Source organism: Nannospalax galili, unplaced genomic scaffold, assembly GCF_000622305.1.
Source record: "Nannospalax galili isolate Female #2095 unplaced genomic scaffold, S.galili_v1.0 scaffold25, whole genome shotgun sequence".
Taxonomy (NCBI): Eukaryota; Metazoa; Chordata; class Mammalia; order Rodentia; family Spalacidae; genus Nannospalax; species Nannospalax galili.
The window spans coordinates 1,908,629-1,933,933 of NW_008355642.1; the positions used below are offsets into that span (position 1 = coordinate 1,908,629).

Sequence of the window (25,305 nt, forward strand, 5' to 3'; positions counted from 1 at the left end):
GCCATGTGGGTGCTGGGAATTGAACGAACCCAGGTCCTCTGCAAAAGCAGCCAGTGCTCTTAAGTGCTGAGCCATCTCTCCAGACCCAGAAAATGTAGAACCTTTATTTGTATCAAATTGGCAGCAAAGGAATCTTCATTAGACACCCTGGGATGGGATCCAGCAATGTGTATTTTCCTAAACTCCCTAAGGACATTTGAATGCAGGTATATTCAATGCATACTTAGAGAAATACTACAGTAGGACAAGCTCCAAATTTCTAAGTGATAGATATAGAAATGCTAGAGAATTCTTAAAAAGAAATGGAAGGCAGCTCCCAGGAAAATGTATTGACAGCAGATAGTGATGTGACTAGTGGTCAAAACAACAAAAAGTCAACAATTACATTAACAGTAACTAAAACTGCTGGTACATAGCATTTCTCTGCCAGGCATCAGCTAAGTACATACAATTTGTTAATTAATTCTTATGCTAAAACCCTTAGATGGGTTTGGAAATCCTCCTTTTATAGATAAGGAAATTGAGAAAGATATTAATTAGGTAACTGACCCAAGGTTACTTATAAAAACAGTAAGTAAACTAGACAATCTGACTCCAGTGATGAGTGTTCTTAACCACCACCTTAAGCCATCTCAATACACATTGAAGCCCTTTATGGTACAGAGGGAACACTTTAAAACTTACTTTACAAAGGACTCAAATACATAATGGTTTAACCTCCTGCTTTTTAATCTTTCTCTTCCACTCCTACCATGTGATCTCAGATATTGAATTATCTACTTATATCACCATGGGAACCTATTAGAACTGGAATATAGCTTTATGGCCAGTTATCTACTTACATCACCATGGGAACCTATCAGAACTGGAATATGACTCCATGATGTCCCAGGCACCAACTTCTTCCTTAAACTAATATTTACTGAGTGTCTATTTTATGAAAATGACTATGAAGACAATACAAATGATCTTTATGAACTTTAAAGCCCTATACTTACCTCACGCAAAATGCTGATCCCCAGAGTGCAGCGATTTTGTTTAAATCAGTGTTCGAAGGACTCAAGACCACTGCTCTTCGTGTTTAATTCACTATACGGTAGGTTGAATGCACTTTCTGTTATCTCATAGAACTTGGCATAATACTGAACACATGTAGATATTTGGCAGCTGATATAAAACTATTTCAGAACAACAGGGATAACCAATGGATTCAATATCCTCTTGGTTGCCTCAGAGAGAAAGGACTCAGCTATAAAAATATTGGAAAATAAGATCAAGACACTCATTTCTGATCAATCAAATATTGGTAGTTAAACAGATCTTCCACTGAAAAAGTCCTCAATAAAATATGGTTTGAACTTTTTATAATCTCTCAACTAGCATGTATGAGGCCTGGGGATATACCCCAGGACCACCAAAAAAAAGAAAAAAGTCTGTTACAAAAGGTATTTTCTGGCTAGAAATTAAGTAAGAACCCAGAGAAAAAAGTTGGTTCCACATAACCCAGCTTTCCACAAAAGATGGTTTGCTAAGCCAACTAAATAAGCTTTAAGCTTTTTATAAGTGAGGCACAGGGAAAGGACAAGAAATCCAGAGATTTCCTAGAAAGCCTTAGAGAGATAACCTTCATGAAGCTCAGATACACACCCTCCACAAAACAACACTTCCGTGCAGACGTACACAAGGATCCGTCTTAAATCTTACTCTGAATAAGAGTAGTAGGAAGGAATGAGGCTTTTCCATGAAACAAGCCATCATTCATGTGGCCTCACAATCCAAATGTATACTACGTGGGTAATCTAAAAATCTTAGTGAGAATTTTGTTTGGCATGCCAGCAGAGTGGCAGCCCTCACATAACTGGCAAGAACAAAGATAAATCCTCTGTAGAGAAATTTAAGACTCAAAAGATCCCCACAAGTAAGAGCCCAAAGAAATGAAGTAACTTACAGTGCAACAACAATATATAAGAGAAAACCTAAGTGCACAAGGAAACGAGCCAAGATCTTACATGATATACTTATTAAACTGTTTAATGTTTTAAAAATTAAATGTAGTAATTAAAATAAAAATGCAATAAGTTAACTTCTGGTAAGGCACAACTAGATTATATGTAAGTAGATTACAGAACTGAAGAAATGATCCAAAATACAGTACAGTAAGACAAAGAAATAAAAATTATGAAAGGAAGACTAAGAGCTGGGAAGACAAGATGGACTAATGTAACTCGAACCCAGAAGAAAAGATAAAATACAGGAAATATTTGAAGATATTATAATTAAGACTGTTCAGAAACCTTCTAAAAGACATATATACATATTAGGACAATTTCAAACATATATGATACATTTTCATCATACTCTCATTACCCTCTCCCACCCCACTGATTCCCCTTCTCTTCTCAATTAGTCCTCCTATTTTCGCATCTTTTTTAAAAAATAGGAATGACTTTAACTAGTGTTACTTACAGAAGCATGGGTAACATGTTATTATAGGAGCATGGACAACTTACTGTGGCTATACCACTAAAGAAAAGGTCTCTCAGTCTCTCCCCTTCTCATGGTGGGAGTGGAACCTTGTGAGCTCCTCTCCCATCAATAATGGCTGAAGAAGTTGCTCTAGTAGAGAACTAATGAACTAGTGTTTTTTTTTCTAAATAGACATTATGTGCCAGTCAAATTGCCTTTTAAATTGCTGTTTTTGCCCATAGAATAGTGCTGCTGTCACCTTTGGTCAGAGAACCTTATTTTTGCCCTAGGCAATGATGAATGTAGGGGCTCATAACTGTTCAAAGTGATGAGAGTAACTGATGTTTGAATGGTTAGCCCTGGGCTAAGAAGATGGCTCGGTGGCTAAGAACACTTACCATGCAAGCATGAGGGCACAAGTTTAAATCTCAGCACCCACATAAAAAGATGGGCATAGCTGTGCATGCCTGTAACCCCACTATTGGAGGATAGACAGGCAGACCAATTCGTCAAAAGAAAAGAAGATGATAAGGCATAGAGGAAGACACCCCATATCCTGGTTTGTCCTCCACATGTACACACATGGGTATGCATGTCCACACGCTCACATGCATATACCACATACACACAGGAGACACACAACACACAGAAGACACACAAACCTGGGTTTTTTGTTGTTGTTGTTTTTGGTCTTTTTGAGACAGAGTCTCCCTGTATTCCCAGCTGGCCTGGAACTCGCTATGTAGACCAGGCTGACCTTGAACTCACAGAGATCTACCTGCCTCTACCTCCTGAGTGCTGGGATTAAAGGCACGCGTCTCCATGCCTGGCTCACAAAAACCTTTTTACACAAAGCCAAATATACATCCCTAAATGTAACACATGTATCACCATCTCCAAAGCCTAGAAAACATCACAGAAGAAAGAGCAAAACGAATGTAAGAGCTCAAGAAAGAAGTGAGGTGTTGTGGAATGCTGCCTTCTGGGCATGACATGGCTGATGCACCCTTGAAATCACTGCAGCTGTGATGACCTGCACAAGATCAACAGGCTCTTTTGTGGTGGCAGGGATTTAGAAGTAGTAGGGATTAAGTCCTGCTAAACTCATTCACAGCGTTCATGTGTTACAGTCTCAATGTGAAGTGTACTGAAAAAGCTCATGTGTTGAAAGCTTGGTTTCTGGATCCAAATAATCGAAGTGACTAGATCCTGAGGGTTCTCACCTAGTGGATTAATCCATTATGGATTCATAATGTAAAGGCTTTACTGGGATGTGAGGACTACTTAAAAGAAGTAGGTCACTAAGGATATAACCTGGAGAGAGATACTTCGTCTCCAGCTTCTCCTTCCTCCCTCCTTCTCTCTCTCCTCCCACTCTGCTTCCTGGATGCCATGAACAGCTCTGTTCTGCCATGCCTCTCTGCCACAATGCTCTACCTCGCCATAGATTCAGAAAGCAAGGGATCCAGTCAACCATGCACTGAAACCATGAGCCACAATAAATCTTTCCTCCTTTGAAACTCTTCCCTCAGGTACTTGTCATGACAACAAAAAAATAACATGTCGTTGTTTTAAAAAAAAAAAAGTCTATGTATAGGCTAGGACCTTCAGGAGAACACTATGTTATGAAAAGACATCCTTCCTTTGGTTACCAGGCGAGATGATCTGTCAAATCAGCGGAGACCTACGGGTCTTAGATCCCAAAAGAAAATCAGTAATTCTGTCACCAAGGGTTTGTCTGAACTGTGAAAGCCACACAGATTTGAGTTATAAGTAGAATGGTAACGTACCTTCAGTGGATCAGTTTTTGTCTTATTACATAAGAACCAAGTCTATGGGTGCTTGTTTTCCCAAGAACTGTTATGCCATGGGCAGTGTCCCAGACTCGTTTTAGTTTTGTTTTCATCTTGTTTTGTTTGAGACATTTGAAACCTGAACTAGGCTCAAACTTGCTTTGTAGTCGAGGCTAGTCTGGAACTAACCATTGTTCTGCCTCATCCTCCCTAAGCTAAGACTAAAGGTATGCACCACCACGCCCAGCCCTGGGTATCCTTAATAAAGCAGACTGGTGTTGTAATGTACTTATTTATGCAGTGGTTGCTGCACTTGTTGGAACTAATTGATGGGAATACTCTCTCTCCCATGACCAAAGAATGGAGAGCATCCCAAATTCTGGCTGAAGACTGGGTCCCTAACTTTCCTCCTACCTTTGATCACTACTGTTTCTTTTTTCTGTTTGGAAGTGTTAGGCAGAGGGAGTAAAAATTAAAACAAACCTTGGAGAAACCAGCCAAACATATGAAGAAGACTATTCTCACTTTTGTGATGGTTCATTTCTATCAGCTTGACCCAAACTAGAAACACCTAGGAAAAGGGAACTTCAATTGAGGCATTACCTCAATGAATTCCTTAATTGAGGAACTTCTTCCATATATCGTGAGGTATTTTCTTAATTGCTAGTTGATGTGGAAAGGCCCAGGCCACTGTGGCTGGTGCCATCCCTCAGCAGGTGGGCCTGAGCTGTATAAAATAGACAGCCGAACAAGCTAGAGGGAGCAATCCAGTAAGCAGCATCCCTCCGTGGTCAGTTCCTGCATTCAAGTTCCTCCTGGAGCTCATGCCCTGATTTTACTTGATGAAGGACTGTACTGTAAGCTTCAATACACCCTTTCCTCCCAAAGTGTTTTTGGTCATGGTGTTTATCAGAGCAACAGAAAGCAAACTACAAAAGGGTCTACTCAGTTAAAAGCAAAAGAATGTTCTTTCAGTTACACTTTAGAACTAGACACTGTCTAATCACACTGAAATATCTTGCCAGTCTGATGATCCAGATGGCATTTTCTCAGGCCAACTCTGACCACACATCTGCCAACGGCTCTTCCTGGCTCCTGTCCCACAAGGAAAACTGCTATCCTCTTGTTCAAGCCTGGAAACAAGACAAGGCCCATCCCTTTGGCCCAGTTACTGGTGACCTCTTACCTAGACTGGAGATTAAGAAATGGTGACTACATACAGTGGCATGAGGCACAAATGTGAAATGAGGTACAAATGGGAGAATTTCCATTTTTCAATATTACGTAGATGACCTACAAGGTGATCTCCTTTTCTATGAGTCATACCTTGAACACCCCTCCATGTGAAAGCTTGCATCCTCCATCCCAGCATGTATACATACATCTGACATACTATAGATCTCTAAAGCCCTCTTTATGGATTCTGACATTCCTGAGGTTTGGTTTCACTGTGGGTCTCAGAAAAATGGGTATGCACAGGAGTGTTTAATATCTACTTGGAAAAGAAGGCAAAAGGTCACGGATAAGCCTCCTTCTCAGCCAAATCAAAGCACCAGTTCCATAGATGTCTGGATTATGAGTACAGCCAATAGTCTCTAACAGGCCTGGAGTAGAGCTAAGGTGGACATAGACTTGAGGTTTCATCCTGCACTACGGTTCATGGTCCTTGATGTAAGGGATAGGCATGCTACTTGCTAAGTCCCTAACCCCTCCTGTTAGTACTCTCTGCTCCTATGTGATCTCCCCAGAAGGTAACCTAGAATCAGGTCAAAGCAAACAGTAACCAAGCATCATCTCAATATACATTCATTCTCCTCTTCTTCTCTGTCCTCTAACCAAAGAGGCTGTATCTAAACTGCTGCCATCTTAGAAAAGTACTCTCCTGATCCAGATGAACATATTCAGCTTCTCCGAGCCCCCTGCTTGCCATTTTAAGCCAACACAATTTACAATTCCCAGAAATGCCTGAGAAGCAGTGTACATGCTTCTGATGCCAAGCCTGGCCGGGTTTACAGATTTTCATTTAGCAGGTGTCTGTTGCTAAATCAGTAGCAGCTGCTAATTGCTTTTTCTCCCTCAGACCCTCAGACAGAATGAAACATCTGCTGTTCTCTCACTTTGGGCTTCATTTTTATTAAAAAGCTCTCAGCTGATGGCTGCAGCAGGTCATCCCAATGCAATGTGCTTCAAGCCGATGGCCACCTAAGGGAGCATGAAGCTTCACTCTGAGAGACCCAGCCCCTTCAAACACAGTGCCCTTTCCTACCCTAAATAGCTTCCAGTATTTTCAAACCCCAAGCCTATCTATTCTTTTCACTTGCAGGAGAGGAGGGGAGGTTTTTCATATGCAGGACATTGTACCATAGTGGAGAGAAACCTCAGGGGGAAGCCACAGACAGAAGAAAGAAATGATAAGGACCCTGTCATTCCTAGCTCTACTTCCCAATTTATGCTAGTGCTGTCTGGGAGATTTGGGGTTCACTTTGAAACTATTTCTGTTGTTTTCAAAAAGAATCCTTCTGCAGGGCTCAAAATATGACTCTTGATTATAAGTCAAAACCATGCTCAAAGGCACCTTAACTTCAATTAAAATATTTTGTATTACTGGGGCTGGAGAGATGGCTCGGCGGTTAAGAGCACTTACTGCTCTTGCAGAGGACCCAGGTTTGATTGCCAGCACCCACATGGTGGCTATGAATCGTCTTTAGCTCCAGTTCCAGGGGAATCTACAGCCCTCTTCTGACCTCCACAGTATTGCACAACACGGATACACTCACATACATATAGGCAATACACTCATACACATAAAATAAAAATAATAAAAATATTAAAATTTACAAACTCCTATTTTTTAAAAAATTTATCATTCTTATTTTAATGTGTATGTGTGTACTGTCTGCATGTAGGTAAATGCATCTGTGTCATGCAATGCCTGTGGAGATCAAAAGGGGCTGTCGGATCCCCTGGGACTGGAGTTACGTACAGTTGTTAGCTGCCATGTGGGTGCTGGGATTTGAACCCAGGTCTTCTGCAAGAACAACCTGTGTTCTTAACCGCTGAGTCATCATTCATTTATTTGAGACAGGGTCTCACAGTAGCCCCCGCCTGTCCTGGAAGTCACTATGTAGACCAGGCTGTCCTTGAACTCAAGAGATCTGCCTGCCTCCACCTGCCAAGTGCTGGGATTAAAGGCATGTACCACTGTGCCTGGCACAAATTCCTATTTTTAAGTACAAATTAAGACTCTTGGGAAGGGGATATAGTTTGAGAGCTCAGGTTCAAGCCTCAGCATTACCTCCTACCCAAACAAAGAGAAAACTCTCAGACACTGATGAAAATATTAAAATTTTTTGTATTACAACATTAGCTAATCTTTATTAAGCATTTACTAGCATGAATGAGGCTTTAAAATATGTACCTTACATTCATTGTCTTACTGAATGAATAAGAATTATAAGATTATCACCATTTTGCAATATGGGATAGACTATGAGAATATTTATTTTATTGGTGCTATAGAAGAAAGCCCAGAGCTACAACCTGGATGGATTGAAAGTTTGTCTGCTGAGTAGATATTTGAAGCTATTGAGAAGTTGGTGGTCCCAGTGGATGGGCCCCCACTGAGGGTATATGGGGACACAAATCAGACCCTATTGGCTGTATTTATATAATACGATCAAACTTCATTGTATGAAAATCATAAAAATTCAATTAAAATTGAATTATAAAAAGAAATTATCGGGGCTGGAGAGATGGCTAAGTGGTTAAGAACACTGGTTGTTTTTGTGGAGGACATGAGTTCAATTCCCAGCACCCACATGGCAGCTAACAACTGTCTGTAACTCCAGTCCCAGGGGATCTGACAGCCTCTTCTGACTTTCGCAGGCATTGCATGACATGGGTGCATTTACCTACGTGCAGGCAATACACACATACACCTAAAATAAAAATAATAAAATATTTTTTTAAAAAGAAAGAAATTATAATAGTTATGATTATACTGTTGTGATATGCATGTGCTCTTACATTTTAGAGATGCACAATGACATATTTACAGTTAAAATTCCATGAGCTTTTATTCAGAATAATCCGGGAATAAGAGTTTATGTTGATTGGGGGTAGATTTGAGATGGAGTGAAGCACACTGATTACACATGAACAAGAGTTGACAATTGGGGAAACTAGGTGACAGATGCACTAGAATACATTTCATCTGCATTTTCAAATATTTTCAATTCTCTATACTAAAAAGTCTCCAAACAAGTAATGAAGATAAGGAAATGTTAAATATCCCAATTGGATCCTTACATATGTATGTATGTATGTATGTATGTATGTATGTATGTATGTATGAAAAAAATCAGTGTACCCTGGAAGTGAATGGAGGGACCCTATTGCTGAGGACACAGTTTGATGTGAATGCAGGAGAGGGAGAAATTGGACTAAGCTGGAAACTCACTGCCACTGGATGGGTGGCTTTCATGGTACCAAAAGGCGATATGCAGATGACTGGGGGAGAATCATCCCTCATAATGCTGCTCAATGACAGACCCCATGTGTTGCACTATCAACATACCAAACAAGATGTTCCTACTGGTGCAATAGTGGTACGTCTAGTATATGTACAGCCAGCAAATTTTTGATTGGATATAATGCCTGCTCCTAGTGGTGGAACACACATCTGGTACTGTAGGCCAAACCAACCCCTTGTGGCAGGAGAGAACACAGGCCCAGTGGGAAGCCACTGCAATTGTTTTGTTAGATGGATGTGATGCACCTGCTAAAGTACTGTCCAAGTATTTGTGTTTACACCCTTAGGTGAAGTTACTATAGCAGCCACTGTTTAGATGTTCTTGCTATTTCTGTTTTTATAGTGGATGGAATCCCACTGAATGGAAAACTGACAATACAGAGATCCAAAAGTTCAATGCCTTGCCACAATAGGAGGAAGATCACAGTCCACACCTACCACCCCCTCCAAGGCTCAGGGATTTTGTGGAAGAGATTGGTGGAAAGAACGTAAGAGCCAGAGGAAGGGGTGGAGTGTTAACTGGAAGTGTACTCCAACCACTATGCCGGCAAGCTATAGTCACACCTCCTTTCCACACTCATCAAGGAGTTGAGGAGGAAGCCAGTTACCCCTCCCATCAAATCAGTCTACCTTAGCTGTATGTGGGAGAGGGGCTAAGGATATATAAGCTGAGAATGCCAGGAGGCACCTCTCTCACCATTTTCTGTGGCTGTCAGGAAGTCACAGGATCTATATTTGAGAGTGAACTTTCCAGTGCAGCTATAAATGGGGGGGTGCCCACTCATCCGTAAATAAACCCCCACCATATGCTCTGTTTAAAAAAAAAAAAGAAAATGATAGGTATTTAGATAGATAGATGAGAGGGATCTGACTAGACTACAAGTGGATGAACTTCAACTGGGGAACATCTGGGGACAGTGACTTGACACAGTGGGCCTTAACACCCAGGACAGAGTATATGTGTTCCAATGGGGTGGCTATGGGAGGGTGCTGGTGGGGTCAGGGCTATAAAGATGATCCAAATTGTTTGAGATATTCTGTATGAAATACAACAAAATTTAATTAAAAAATTAAAAATTAAAAAGATATATCAGTGTACCTTGTAAATGTGTATGGTTAAGTGACATTAAAATTTTTTTTAATATTTGAAAAGGAAATACTTCTTACTCTGATTTGATTATACACCATTAGCACACACATGTATCAAATTGTTACATTGTGCCCCATAAATTGATACAATTAAAATACTAATTAATAAAAACCTATAGATAGATGGCTCAATGGCTAAAAATACTGGCTGTTCTTGCAAAGGAACCAGGTCTGGCTCCCAGCACCCACATGGTAGCTAACAATCATCCATAACTCCAGTTCCAGAGAGAATCCAACAACCTCTTCTGACTTCTGATGGCACTGCACACATGGGTGCACTTACATAGGTGCAGGCAAAATGCTCATACACATACAATAAAAATAAAAAAATAGAACCTATAGATAATATATATTATATATATTACAGATAATATTATATATATATATATATATATATTCATGATCTTATCTTTACACTCTAGGGCCTCCTGGCCTCAGACATTTCTCTGTCCTCAGACATTTCTCTGTCCTAAACTTCTTTCCTTGATCAGTTCTCTGGACCCACACATAACACCACAAAGTTTTCTCCATTTAGTGCCTGTGGTGGTTTGAATGAGAAATGTCCCCCATAGGCTTCAGTGTTTGAATACTTGGTCTCCAGTTGATGGCACTGTTTGGAGAAATTTGGGAGGTAAGGCCCTGCTGGAAGGAATATGTCACTGGCTGGCGGGTTTTGAGAGTTCATAGCCTAGCCCAAATCTCAGTTTCTTCCCTCTGCTTCTGTTTGTAGTTGAAGACGTGCACCTTTAACTTCTGGCTCCTGCCACTATGCCTGCCACTTGATGCCATAGCTGTCACTATGATGGTCTCTTATCCCTGTGGAACCACAAATCAAAGTCTTTCCTCTATAAGCTGTGTTTGGTCATGGCGTTTTTTCTTTCTTTTTTTTTCACAGCAACAGAAAAGTAACTAACACAGTGTCTAAGTAGTATTGATTACTCAGAAGAGTCCCCTTGAACTTTGTAAACCTTTGGGGTTTTTTTCTTCAAGTTTCAAGTCACTTGGTTCTAGGTCATAGATGGGTGAGACAGAGCAACACACTTAGAAATACATGTTTGGTTTTTGACCACCCTGTCAATGATACTTTGTAATGAGAGCCTAAGCTAGCTAATATATCTCCTCCAAACATAGCAGCTATACAATAATCATTTGTTGAGACTGACTGTATGCCAGTCCTCAAGTGTCATTTTACTTCACTCTAGTTGCCTCATAACAATATAGGATTACTATGTTTAAAGACAATTATTAGCTTTGATGAATTATTCTCATACCATTTACAATCCCAGTTTTTGAAATAAGGTCATGATATGTAGCCCAGGCTGGCCTCAGACTCACAATCTTCCTGCCTCTGCCTCCAAAGTGATAAGATAATAGGTATGCACCACTTTATCACACAAGATTCCATATTTTCATCTGTATAAAGCTTGCTCTGGACCCCCAAAAGCATCACAATGCCCCTCCTTTTAAAGAACTGACATTTTCTCACCAATTCCAAACTCAGTACAACTAGGAAAACCAATACTAAGCAACATCATACTCCCCTATGTTCACCAACATTTACTAAGGAATCTCCAGGATCTGGAGTGATGGGTCAGTGGTTAAGAGCTCTTGTTTCTCATGCAGAACACCCAGGTTCAGTTCCCAGCACCCATGTGGCAGCTCACTGATTCACTGCTGGTACAGACATGAAATGGTCAGTCATATCAAATAAGTCTAGCAGGTTCCTCCAAGGTTAAGACACAGAGCTACTGTATGATGTATCAATCCCATTTCAAGGTATATACCTAAACATACAGACATTCTTAAACAAATGCACACTGCAGCATTAATCATACTAACCAAAAAGTAGAAACAACATCAGTGGATGAATGGCTAAATGAAATGTCATATATGCAAGAGAACACTGTGTACCTATAAAAATGTAATACTAATCTATGCTGAAATATTGATGAGCCTTGAAAACATTATGCTAAGTGAAAGAAGCCATTCACATTATAGGATTTAATTTATGTGATATATCCAGAATAGCTAAACACATGGATACTGAAAATTGATTACTAGATGCCAGGGGTTAAACACAGGGAAATTCGTTATGAATTCTAATAGTTACCAGGGCTTCTTTTTCAGGATAGATGTTGAGAAACGTCTAAAATTAAATAGTAGTGATGACTACAAAACACTGAATATATTAAAAGCTACCGAATTGATACTTGAAAGAATACATTTACTAAGTATAAGTTAAAACTCAATTCCCTGTTCCAAAGTATTACTTAGTAAAAAAAAAAAAAAAAAAAATAGGAGGCCAAGGAGTCTTTTCCACAAGTACTTTGAACTTTCCAAAGCTCTTCATAATCTACTAATTGTTCTGTTCTTATCTCTAATATTTTTCCTCTAGGCCTTATCTATGAGGCAGAAAGAGCAGATATCACCAGTCTCACTGGGCAGTCAGATTCCAGATAAGGTAAAATTAACTGTTTCAATGCCTCTAATTCCACCCAGAGACAAACTGTGACTAGAAGAACATGTACAGCACAGATGCCTGGGCTGATCACTAGAATGCCTGGAAGTCCTTTGTAGTCCTTGGGGTTTCAGTTTGTTTTAGAAACAGGACCTCACATATCCCAAACTAATCTTGAACACACGATGTAGTCCAGGATGACTGATGTAGCCCAGGGTGTCTGTGAACTTCTAATACTCCTGCCTCTACCACTTAAGTACTAAGATTACAGGCTTCTGTCACATTTTTGTTACTGTTTATTCTTAATGAACTATTAGAGATTAAACCCAGGGCTTCACACATTTTAGGTAAACACTGTCCCAACTGAGCCACATCTCAACCCTGCTATTGGTACATTTTCAAAGTGTCTTTGGGCATTTTAATTGCTTAGCCAGTGTTGATAGCCACCAATCCAGACTGGAGAGAAGGAAATGGTTTGGGAAATAGGACTTTTATTGCATAAAGAAACATCTCTTGACTGGGTATGCTGTATGTCTATAATCCCTGCACTTCAGATGTAGACACAGGAGTTTAAGAGCTCAAGGTCATCTTCAGTTACAGTTTGGGATACAAAAGACCTTGTTTCAAAAAAAAAACCCATTAATTTATAGTATGGTTCAAGATGAAAAGATATTGGGGAACACTGTTCTACAGAATCTAGGCAGGCCACTAGTAAGCCTAGAAGGAAATGGGGTGACACCAGGCTCCCAGCACTCTTACACCCTGAATGGGCTGAAAGGCTTGGGCTTACTGACCTACCCAAGAGGTCTATATATTTCAGGAAGGGAGGGAAGAAGTGGGGAAGGGAAGAGGGGGGAGAGAGAAAAAGGGAGGAGGGGAGAAGGGATAGGTGAGAGGGGAGGGGGGAGGGGGAGAAGGGAGGGGGAGAGAGGAGAGAGAGAGACACAGAGACAGAGACAGAGACAGAGACAGAGACAGAGACAGGAATGGGCCTAATTCACCTGTTAGGAAGGAAGGAAGAGAGAGGGTTGGTCAGTTCCCTAATCAAACAGGCTGCCTCAGAACCAAAGGAAAACACAAAGGTAGTGTTAGTGTGGACAACAAAGCCTGCCAAGGAATTTTAATCTCATTCAGCAAGGCTAATTCATAAACAAAGCCCCCTTCATGCTGCTGAACAGCACAGAGAGCTGAGGCTAAAGTTCTGAAGAATAACATCAAAAATGGCACACTGAAAGGAACCCTCTTCAAAATATTTGACATAATATTGATAATAATAAAGTTGTGCTTCTCAGTCACTTCCTGTGTGGTAGGCCTGGCTGAGTGTGTGCCACATGTGATCTCCACTCAGCACATCATTTACAGATAAGCAAATAAGGACAGCAAGGCCACTACCTTAGACAAGGTTGTTCAGCTATCCATAGAGAACTGACCAGAAATCCATAGACAAGGTAGCACCAGAGTAGGCACTGGTGACCAACACATGACACTACCTATAAGCATCTACAGAGAGAGAAAAGGCCTCCTAGAACATGCAGCAAACAATATTAGCAGTAATTACAGCCCAACGACTTCAGTTTGATTTGGGTATTTTTCTATATATTCCTTTTTTCAGCTATGTAGGTTATTACATTAAAAAAACATAAAATCATGTAGCCAGGCCTGATGGCAAAGGCCTGTAATTCTACCTGCTCAGAAGTCTAAGGCAGAAGGTCAGAAATTCAAGTACTATGTAAGCAACTGAGTGAGATTCTATCTCAGAATAAAGTGGTTTTAGAAAAACAGGGGAAATCAAGACAAGAGAGATGGCTCAGTGGTTAAGAGCACTGGTTGCTCTTGCAGAGGATGACCTAGGTTCAGTTCCTGAAATCCACATGGCAGCTAACAACCGCCCATAATTCCAGTTCCAGGGGATCTGGCACCCTTTACTGACCTACACGGGCACTGCACTACATGGGTGCACTTACATACATGCAGGCAATACACCTGTACATGTAAAATAATAAAATAAAATAAATAATAAAAATGTTTTTTATAAAAAAGAAAAATGGGAAAAGAGGGCTGGGGACATAGCTCAGAGGTAGAGCACTTGCTTAGTATGAATAATACTTTGGATTTAATCCCCACTGCAGCAAAAACCAAAAAAATTATATACGTGAGAAAAACAAAATACACAAAAGCCTTTTGCTTCTTCTTGGTTTTAATTTATGAGGAAAACCATTTTTGCATTGGTGATGATTTTTATGTTTTTCATTTACACTTTTGTGTCACCAGTTTTCTGTGTTTCAACCAATTTTAATAGTAGTTTTGTCTTATGACCACAAAAATTAAAATTTTTTAATTGGCTGAAAAAAAACTCATTTTTCTACTTTCAATCCAAGATCCTGGAAAAACACCTGGAATTCCTCTGAATACTGTGGAAGATCAGCTTGTAAATATTTTTCTTCTTTTTTCTTTCTTTTAAATTTCATTTTTGAGAACTTCATAGATGTACACAATAAAATTGATGGCATCTACCCCCATTTCCCACATCTAAATCCCCCTATGGCCCCCACACCCTCTCCTAATTTCTTGTCTTTTATTGCTGTTATTGTATTGGGAGTTGAAACTAGGGCCTCCCACATGCAAGCATTCTATCACTGAACCACAACCCTCTTTTTACCTTTTATTTTGAGACAGGTTCTTACTCAGGCTAGCCTTGAACTCAGAATGTAGCTCAGACAGGTCTTGAACTTGTGACCTTTCTGCCTCAACCTCAACCAACAGAAAATTGGATAAGTAAAACAACTCCTTTTTTCTTTATACTCTTCTGATTGGTTTTTCAGTAAGCATTATTATACTTGTAACAGAAATGAGGGTTGTTTCTAGAATTATGTTTGAAATGGGGAGCCCCAAACTCTTCTAAACAATTTCCACATCCTCAGACACACCACTCATCTGATTCAATACACACTGACTTTTGTAGAAGGCTAAGAAACAATGGCTCAGTCAATCAATGCTTCAGCAATTTCTTTTGAAAGCAAGCTTTTGATATTTTAAGTACCCTCAAGAAAGCAAAAGGTATTCTGTTCCCAGCTCAAGTCTAAAATCCAAACTATAACTTTTAAAAACAGCTCAATTTGCCAGACACATAAATAACTCTTTTAGGTCAATTAGCACATTTCAATGTGCCAAATTAGCAAAGAGTGAGATTCTCAAGCCTATTTGCATTGATGACAGCAAACCTTTCCCAGGAGCCCTCATGGGGACAAGGTGTGCCAGCAGAACTGCAGCCAAAGAACACTGAGCCAAAGTCCGTGAATGATGGGGAGTAGTCCCAGTAATGACAAAGGTGTTGCTAACCTCTTCTGGTGAGTATGAAAGCCGGTGAGATTCAAAAGAACCATCCAAGAGAGAAAAGGAACAGGGCAAAAGGGGAGGGGTGGGAAAGGGAGAGAAAGGAACGACTCTAATAGATCAACATAGATACACAATAATGGACAATTTTGATAATGAGGCAATAATCCACTAAAGGTTATGGGCCTTGAAGAAAGGAGCTTGATGAAAAGGATCATTATCACTCTTCTCATAATGCTAGTAGAATGCAGACATCTGCAAATATAAACATAGGCCAGGCTACTGGCTTCCATCTGGCACAGGAGCTCATACTGTGTCTTAAGCTCCTTTTCTGTATCCAGTCTTCATTGCTCAGAACACTGAACACTGAGAAGAAACTCTCACGGGAGTTATGAGGCAAATGGTGCAAAGGGCAGAGCCCTGGGGGTGCCATATGGGCCCAACTGTCTCTTTCTAGGGCCAGATTACCAGCTCTGCAAGGTTAGAACTGTAACTGGCCATCACATTTCTAACCAGGTTCCATGTGTGTCCTCCATAGCTCCTACTTCTTGGCTTGCTTAGCCTTTACAGAAGGTAATTTAGCCAGGACTGAATGATTTTTCTTTGCAGAGTCACAGGTGCAAAAAAGGTATCCAATATCACTATCAGTACAAAAGTTTCATGAATGTCACAAGGGACTCACAAAATACGCTGCACATCTGTTTTCCAAGCCATGAATTACTAACATGGGCATAGGAATATAACTTGATCCATGAACGGGTTTGTAGTCAGTAAAAGAAGAAAGGAAGTGGTCTATGTCCCTCCTGATACTGTATACAAAACTGTGTGCTTGTGGGCTGGGGCTCAGTTGTAGAGGACTTGCCTAGCATGCACACAGTCCTGGCTGGGTTCATTTTCAAGTGCTACATATACAAAGAAGTGTACTTGTGCGTTCGCCTGGGAAGGGGCTCTGCAATTCTCTTCAGCTACTCAGTGAAGCCCATGATCCAATTTTTATACATGAAAGGAAGCTACAAAGCATTGTCTATGCTTTGCCCCACTAACATGTACACTCACTGTGAATCCTGGTCATGGAATAAGAAAAGATGTGGAGGAGTCAGATCTGAGTTCCAGGCATTCCCCCTTCTTCAGCAAGTCATTCAACCTCAGCACTCTCCCCACTAGAAGACAGGTTCAAATCATACAAGCTTTAAGCACCCAATTAATCTAATTTAATCAATGGTTCTGTTGATATGTTTCCTCCGCTTCCCTTCAAGAAACAAAAGGTCACATCACTGGAAACTGCCTTGAAAACCTTACATCTGAGACTAGATCCTGGTATAAAGAGCACTTACTTGTAATGTGGCCCATTGGAGTACAAGATGCGTCCTATAAGGCGTTAGCTTTGAAGATGGCGAAACAGGTGGAACTGAAAGCTGGGCATTTTCTAGCTGATCTGCAAATGCTGAAGCTAACGTGTTACAAGGCAGAAGAGCTCACGTGTAAATTCACTAATGAGCCTAAATCCTTTAGCTGAGTGTGGCAACTTCCTCCAACTCCCTCTCTTTATGTATTTGAGTGTAGATATGTAGTGGGATGAGCACACACACTAATTAGCTCTTTTTAATTTTCTTGCTTCCTCATTATTGCTAATGAGGAATAAAGGATTAAAAACATAAAGGGCAAAGAAGGAAGGGCAAAAGAGAAGTCAAAAGCTGTTTCCTGCCTAATTGGATCATCAGGTTTAAGAGAGAATCGCCAGCCTTCCGGTGTCTCATTTGAAGTAAATCAGAGCCCAGCTAAAGGGCTGCAAAGCAAACTTCCCTAAAGGCCAGAGTTCTCAGGAGTCCCAATCACATGAAAGAGCCAAACCCAGACCAATTTGCAAAGACAAAGACAAATGGAGACATAAGTTTTCCTCACCTTTATTTTAGAAAGAGTATAATGATCTACGAGAGTGGCTGCAATCACTTAAGACAATCCATAAAAGAAGTTTTCAATGACAGGAAAAGTGATAAACATACTTGATAAGCTGCTTAGCTATAGCTTGACATTTATTTGGGAAGTACTAGATATTTATGCAACAGATACCATAGCACATTTACTAGGATGGGAAGGAGGGAAAGAAGGGAGAGAGGAGAGAGAGAGGGAGAGGAAGAGAGGGTAAGAGAGGGAGGGGGAGAGAGGGAGGGAGAGAGGGGGGAAGAGAGAAGGGAAGAGAAAGAGAGGGAGAGGGAGAAGAATAGGGAGAGATTGAAGGGAAAAGAGGAGAAAAAGAGGAAGAAATGGAGGGAGAGAAGAAACTCAAAGTGTGACAGAGGAGAAACAATGATCTCTGTGTAAGACACTACAGGTTCTGTGGAAAGCACTAGGGCCCCCCAAATTCATGTCAAAGTTCTATCACCCAGTATTTCAGAATGTTAATATATTTGAAGACTGGGGATTAAAGGGGAGATTAAGATAAAAACAGGCTATTAAAATGGGCTCTGATCCAATATGATAGACTTTTAAAATAAAAGTTGGCCATACCAAGAAATCCTATGAGAAAGAAACAAGATGGCTGTCATCTTCACGCTATAGAAAGAGGCAGAAGAAGTCAATCCTGCTGGCATCTTTACCTTGGACACAGTAATTGCACTTTGCCTCAAAAGTTTCTACAGAGATTAACTAAATCCGTTCATGTATAACAGCTACAACACCTGGCACAAAATAAACACTCAACAATTGGTAGCTGATAATGGTGCCCCTGTAGTTACTGATAACAGGCAGAGGAGAACATCAGGAGACCCAGAGACCCAGTGACACTCCCACTTTGTTACACAATTGGCACAACAATAGTGGCTCAATGAAAACCTTACCAGCTGCTTCCTAAACGCCCTTGGGGTGTGACCAAGCCCCTCAGGGTCTTTATTCACCTGTTGGTTCATTGGTAGTCTTAACTTGTACCACATATTCAGGGACATGACAAAGTTCCACTGTGGCAAGGTTCCACTAGGAATGGAACTGCAGGTGGCAGAAGCTGTTTGGCCAGAGTTTTGGGCTGGCCACATTCAAACTCAGAATCACTGGCTCCACTAGGGTAGGGAGTGCTTTTTGTGAGGTGCTCCCAATCCCTGCACCAGTCCTGGTATCTGAGAGAGCTGGGGAAAATCAAGACAGCAAGTTCTCTGTCTACCTGACCTCACAATCTTCTGAGAGTTGGAATGATGTGAGCAGAGAGATGAGATAAGAGAGCAGTGTGTCCTCACCTCAGCCTCAGGAGTTCCTGAAATAGACAAGTGGCAGCTTGTGCCTCCCAGTCCTAAGCCAGGACCAGTAAGAGCAGTGGGATAGGAAAGTAGCTATTTTTTTTAATAATCTTTTTTTTTTAAATATTTTATTTTACTTAAGTTTTTCCTTTTATGTGTATGAATGTTTGTGTGCATGTATGATAAGTGTACCGTGTGCATTCAGGGCACACAGAGGGCAGGAAGAGCATTAGATCCCCTGAAATTGGACCGTCAGTTGTTAGCCACTATGTGGGTGCTGGGAACCAAACCTGGCTCCACTGCAAGAGCAGCCAGTGTTCATAACTGCTAAGCCATCTCTCCACCCCAAGTAGCTATTTGTTAAAGTACATTATTTATTTTGTCAATTTGGCTTATTTGCACAAGTCTGTGACACAGAATGTCCTTTCCTATGAGGACCAAGGAAAGAGTACTTTTTTAAAAGTTGGTGGTGTTTATTTGGTGCTGGGGAAACAATCCAGTGTTTATATACACAAAATATGTGTTTGTCCATCGAGCTACACCTAGAGCTCCAGGGTAGGAGTTCTGATTCTATACTTTAGCAGATAAAGTCAAGTCAATCATATTACGGGGGATACATAAGAGAGAGCAATGATGCCTATGGGGCAACCTATGTCTGCCTGGTCATGCCATCTTAAGAGGGAACACTGAACAGAGTGAATCTTGCCTATTAAGTCAGAAACAGTACTTCCCGCTATCCTCACTTCATGAGCCCAAATGGTCCACGTCGAATGTGCCTCAGGCTTCTTGGAGGAAGGCCCTAGGCCATCTAAGCTACCATCTAAATAGATTCAGATACAGTAAATCTGATGTGGGACCTGAAACCCCATATTTCTAATAAACAGCACCCAGGAGATGCTAGTCTTCAGAACAGACTTTGGATTGTATACTTAGAATACCTGAGTTATGAATGCCTAATACATGATCTCTTGGAATGGTCTGAGGAGCGCTGCTTTGACATCACTTGGGGGTTTGCTACAAGTGTGTATTCCCTGCTATCATCCTAGACCCTGTCAATTGGTTATTTTATGGGTGTGGCCTGGCAAGGCTCTCTGCTTGTTTCTTTGTTTTATGGTGCTATGGATGGCACCCAGCATCTTGAACATACTAAGCAGGCACTCTAGCACTGTGCTATAGCCCCAGTCTAGTTAGATAAGCCCAAAGCAGAGTGAGGGTTCAAAATCAATGCTTTAGACATACTTTCCCTATTAAGTTATTTTTTAAATTTTATTTAGTTTATGTGTCTGAGTATATTGCCTGAATGTGTAAGTGCACCCATGTTGTGCGATGCCCATGGAGGTCAGAAGAGGGTGTTGGATCCCCTGGAACTGGAGTTAAGGATGGTTGTTAGCTGCCATGTGGGTGCTGGGAGCCAAACCTTGGTCCCCTGCAAGAGCAGTCAGGGATCTTAACTGCTGAGCCATCTCTCCAGCCCATCTTTTAATTTCTATCATTGTATCGTATACATCTAGAAAACAACAACCATCATAAGAGTATTCAGGAATATCTATGGAAAGGAGCTGATGCTCGTTACATCCTTCAAAAGGAGGACTATACAGCGTGGTTTTAGGAGAGGCTAGACTCTGGTCCTAACTGTCACAATTTATGTGACATCCTGAATGTCTGTTTCTTCCTCTGTGAAACAAGAGGCCACAGTACTTGCCCTGTCTAGCAACCTCACAAAACTATCATGTCAAAAGAGCTTGTCAATTATAAAATTCTATCCAGAAGGATTATCATTTCAAGACTTAAACTATGATCTTCATCTATGATGCAAATTTAAGTCATCAAAGTACCCATAATACCCAGTTTTACAGGTCATTTCTTTCCCTGGACTTTCTAAAAATGGCCTGATAAGTTCTTGGCAGCACCATATGAAGGAGTCTGAGAACAGTGTACTATAGCCTCTCAGGCTTGTAGCTCCTGCCTCCTCTGAAGTGGAAGGCGGAGTAGGTGATCCACTTTGCCAGTGGATTTGAGTAGATGAAGAAGAAATACAATTCTTGTTCAAAGGAGACCTTAGTAAAGTGGACAGGTTTTACAGGCCCCTAGCATATTATTCTAGATCAGTGGTGTTCACTGTACAAAAGACCCCCTTAAAATATCTGGAAGCCACTCTGTCTAAATTTGGGTCCTTAGTCCCATTTCTTTCTATCAAGTTTGTCTAAGAGTCTTAATACCAATTTTAGTTTGCTGTGGTTCTGATCTAAATCCTTACTGGAACCCCAGAGTTCTAACAAATTACTCCAACCCCAACAAGCCTCTATTGACTTCAGACATGACTGTATCAAACTTATTAACATATACAAATTAAAATTACATGACTATACAGGCAAAGAATTAGGATAAGCCCTGAACCACAAAGGAGTGAGCATATCTGATTTGGATGCTGCTGATTCATTTCTAGAAAAGTGTACTTACCAGCCGTGTATTTACCACAGGAAACAGCAGTGCCAGAAGAGCTCCATTCAACATGTGCATCTGTAATCTAGAGAGGAAAGAAGATCAATAGGTCACAAAGTAGAAAAAAATGTATGAGATTAAAGTAGGCCATGTGGGAGAAGACTATATAAGTGGCTCTGTGTAAAACAGCCCTGGAGTTAACCCACATGCAAAATAAATTAAAAGCAGAATGTTGTGTATATTTTAACTGAAACTTTCTGAAAAGCACCATCACTGCCTTAGAATCCCCAGAACATTTCCTGAGCACATTTTGGTCACTGCATTTCATTATACGAGTATGTGTTCCCTAAGCATTCAGTCAGCACCAACCAATGGCTCTAACTGCTGTGGCATTTAAAGAAGGGAACTGTAACAGCTAAGTGTTCCGTTGTTACTATAGAAGCCTCTTTATTAGAACATAGCTGCTTATTTACACAGCCATAGTCAGTCTTTCCTCAGTGACCTGGGCAGAAAAGGGCTGGTACCATCAAGGGACGTAGCTGTGATGGGTGCTGAAAACACCTAGGAGGCAAGCCTCCAGGCACATCTGTGAGGGAGTCTCTAGATTAAGTTTAGACTCTGAGAATATCTGTGAGGAATTTTCTGTAACCTAGAATCGTGAGCCAAATAAACCCTTTTTTCTCCTAAGTTACTTTTATCAAGAAACAGCAACAGGAAGAAAAGGAAAGAAAAATTAAGACGGGAACAAATTTCAATGTGGTACAAACTGTGTTTCCCTGCTATCTTAGCAAGGCCCTTAGTAGCTGCTGTAGGAGGTGTAGAAGAAAATCACGGAAACCCCTGTCCTTTCTCTGATTTATTCTATATGTAGGATTCTGTAGCTTAAACAATAAGTAAGGCTAGGGCCTTCTCTCTGTGGTAGGACTCTTGCCCAGCAAGCATAATGCCCTGGTTCCATTCTTAGTATTATAGAGGAGGGGAAGAGAGGATGGGGAGGGAGAGGAGACAAGGAGGAACATGGAGTAGTGAAAATAGTTCCCAGTCCCAATACCAGACATGATAAGCACACTACACATCCTTCTTAAGGGAAGAACAATTAACTCAGGAACAAATCCTTCTTGTGAAGACTCTGAGGAGGGACTTAAACAGCTTTATTCATCATTCAGGGCAAATGGTTCTTTACTACTGAGGAAAAGGCAAAGAATGACAGTTTGTTGCTCTTGAAGAAAAGCTTATTTGATAGGTTGTGGACAACCACCACTGAGTTGTGCCTCTCAGATACTCAACAGTAAAGACCTTAGCTGAGTAAGACACTAATTGGTATATTCTCTCTCTCTCTCTCTCTCTCTCTCTCTCTCTCTCTCTCTCTAAAAAAAGTGTGTGTGTGTGGTGTCTCTCCCCACCCCCTGGCAGTCCTAGGACACCAGAATATCTTCTATCTTCTATATAGAACAAGCAGGCCAAATGTGAAGAACCTTATGAAACATGTCAGATCTGTGGGCAACATGTGCCCATTATAACTAGGAATGCAGCCCAACACCAAATCATAAATTTACTTAAAAACAAAATGAGTTTTTTTAAAAACTTAATTGTGTGGTTTTTCAAGGGAGAACTTTGTAGATGGCAATGTTGTATCAAAACAAAAGGTTGAACACACCTGTACCTAGACCTTTGGCTCTTCTCTTGGAGCTCACAAAAGTGGATTTAAGAATAAGAGATTTGGCCAAGATCTTTGCAGACTGCCTGAGAGCACCTAAATCAGGCCTCTGCATGGTGTTAAGTAATGGAAGCAACCTAAGTGTCCCTCAACTGAGGAGTGGATAATGAAAATGTGGTACATTTACACAATGGAGTTCTACTCAGTGGTAAAGAAAGACGAAATCATGAAACTTGTAGGTAAATGAATGGAACTAGAAACTGTTATACTAAATGAAGTAACACAGACTCAGAAAAATAAATGATGTATGTTCTCCCTCATTTGTGGATCCTAGCACCAAATACTTATTTGTGAGTATATATCCTGTTGTACCTGCAGGAGCCAGGAAAATGGAAGGGAAACATGGAGGTAAAAGGAAAGGAGTCCAAGAGAGAGGAATAGTAGTAGACAGGTGTTACTTGGGGGGAAATGAGTAAAATGGAGGTATTTTAGGTAGAGGGAGGGTTATACAGGTAACTATGGGGGTAAAGGGGAAGAAGGAGCTTAGGAAAGGGAGAACCATAGGAAACAGGTATCATTAAGGGAGAAATGGGGGTACTTTAACTTGGGAGGGATGGAAGGTTAGATAGGGAGAGAGAAGAGAGAGAGATAAATAATGCCTAGCTGGTGTAAAAAACCAGAGGGAATCATGTTACTTTGAAAAACTACTGAAAAAATATACATATACTATCTCTACATAAGTCCATGTATATAGCTGAAGGCTACATAACAAGAAACAGTGCCGGACAGGAGAAACCTCCCTTTGAGTTGCTCACCAGGGTAGAACAAGAGCCTCCCCAAATTCCACAGGCTGTTGTCACAACCCTTGATTGCCTCCCAGAACTTGAAGGTAAGAACCTACTGCTGAAGATAAGACATACTTTGGACACATGACTCAGAGCAACAGAGACGGAACTGACCTGGAAACCACCTCCCTGAAAGCTAGCTCTCATAATTTTAGAGAACACTATGCAAGCTGCTAAGAAAGAACATCAATCGGTGGTCCAACCCCAGGTTTAAGGCCTAATAACCACAACAATGAACAACACAGCAAGCTATACTGGGGCAGTAGTGGCACTTTTATCTTGTGGGTAATCAACAGCTACCTAATTGGACCTAAAGGAACTCATATGTGGTACTGTAAACATAGCCAAATACACATGGCTGAAGAGGTCATCAATCATAGAGTAAACTCCAAGGCTGTCACATCCCTAGACAAATGCAATTTCTTGCTATGTGCTAAATATAGACCCTTATATTTAAAGACAAGTATGCTAGTCATCACTTATTAAAAAAAGTTTCTTTTGCAACAGATAGAGACTATTACAGAATTCTACAGCTGGTCACCACAGAGATTAAGTGTCTATGAAATGCCCAAACCTGTGTGACACATCTACAATAGAATCTCTACACCTAAGACTCATGGAATATAGTGGAACAAGAGGAAGAGAAAGTACTAATGCATCCCTCAACTCTCATCAACGAAGTTCCTTCATGCTACAGAGGGCAATGAACCCAGGGCTCAGGAACCACTCGGAAGAGGGAGCAGAAAGATTGTAAGGGCCAGGGGAGGAGCTGTGTGAACATATGGAAATCGTCTTCCAGGCTCCTGAGATCTTGCTCGTATGAATTTACAGCAAGGGCAAGAGCACGTACAAGACCCATGCAAACTCAAGCAGACAAAAATCTAGCATAGAACTGTGAAAATTGGCAGCAGGCCCCAATCTTATCTGAAGAACTACTGAGTGGCTGATTACTGCTGGGTGAGGAAGAGCTGATCTTCTTTAGGGGAAATACTCTAGATAGGCTGACTAGACCCTAGTGGATGAACTTGCACTGAGGGATGTGAGGGGACACTAACTTGACTCAATAGGCCTAAACATAAATGATAAGGCATGCAATCCAGTGGAGGGTGCTATGGGAGCAAGCCGAGGAGTATAAAGAGGACTTAAGATGTTGTATATGAAATACACAAAACTTCAATTATAAAAGAGAACTAGGGGCTGGAGAGATGGCTCAGCAGTTAAGAGCACTGACTGTTCTTGCAGAGGACCCAGGTTCAATTCCCAGCACCCACATGGTGGCTATGAACCGTCCTTAACTCCAGTTCCAGGGGAATTCAAAGCCCTCTTCTGACCTCCACGGGATTTCATGACATGAGTGTACTCACATACATGCAGGCAATATACTCATACACATAAAATAAAAAT

The 25,305-nt window shown here is 40.9% G+C and overlaps 1 protein-coding gene across 4 annotated transcripts in view; it reads right to left on the reverse strand.

Annotated features, from left to right (window-relative positions):
* The window catches only part of Tmem164 (transmembrane protein 164), a 207,680-nt gene that overhangs the window by 55,555 nt on the left and 126,820 nt on the right, over window positions 1-25,305 (reverse strand). For all 4 annotated transcript variants that reach the window (XM_017803143.2, XM_029556052.1, XM_008852956.3 and 1 more), the window contains one exon: window positions 21,418-21,484. In XM_017803143.2, coding sequence (XP_017658632.1) covers window positions 21,418-21,477 — 60 coding nt within the window. In that variant the 5' untranslated portion in view covers window positions 21,478-21,484. The remainder of the gene's footprint in view (window positions 1-21,417; window positions 21,485-25,305) is intronic.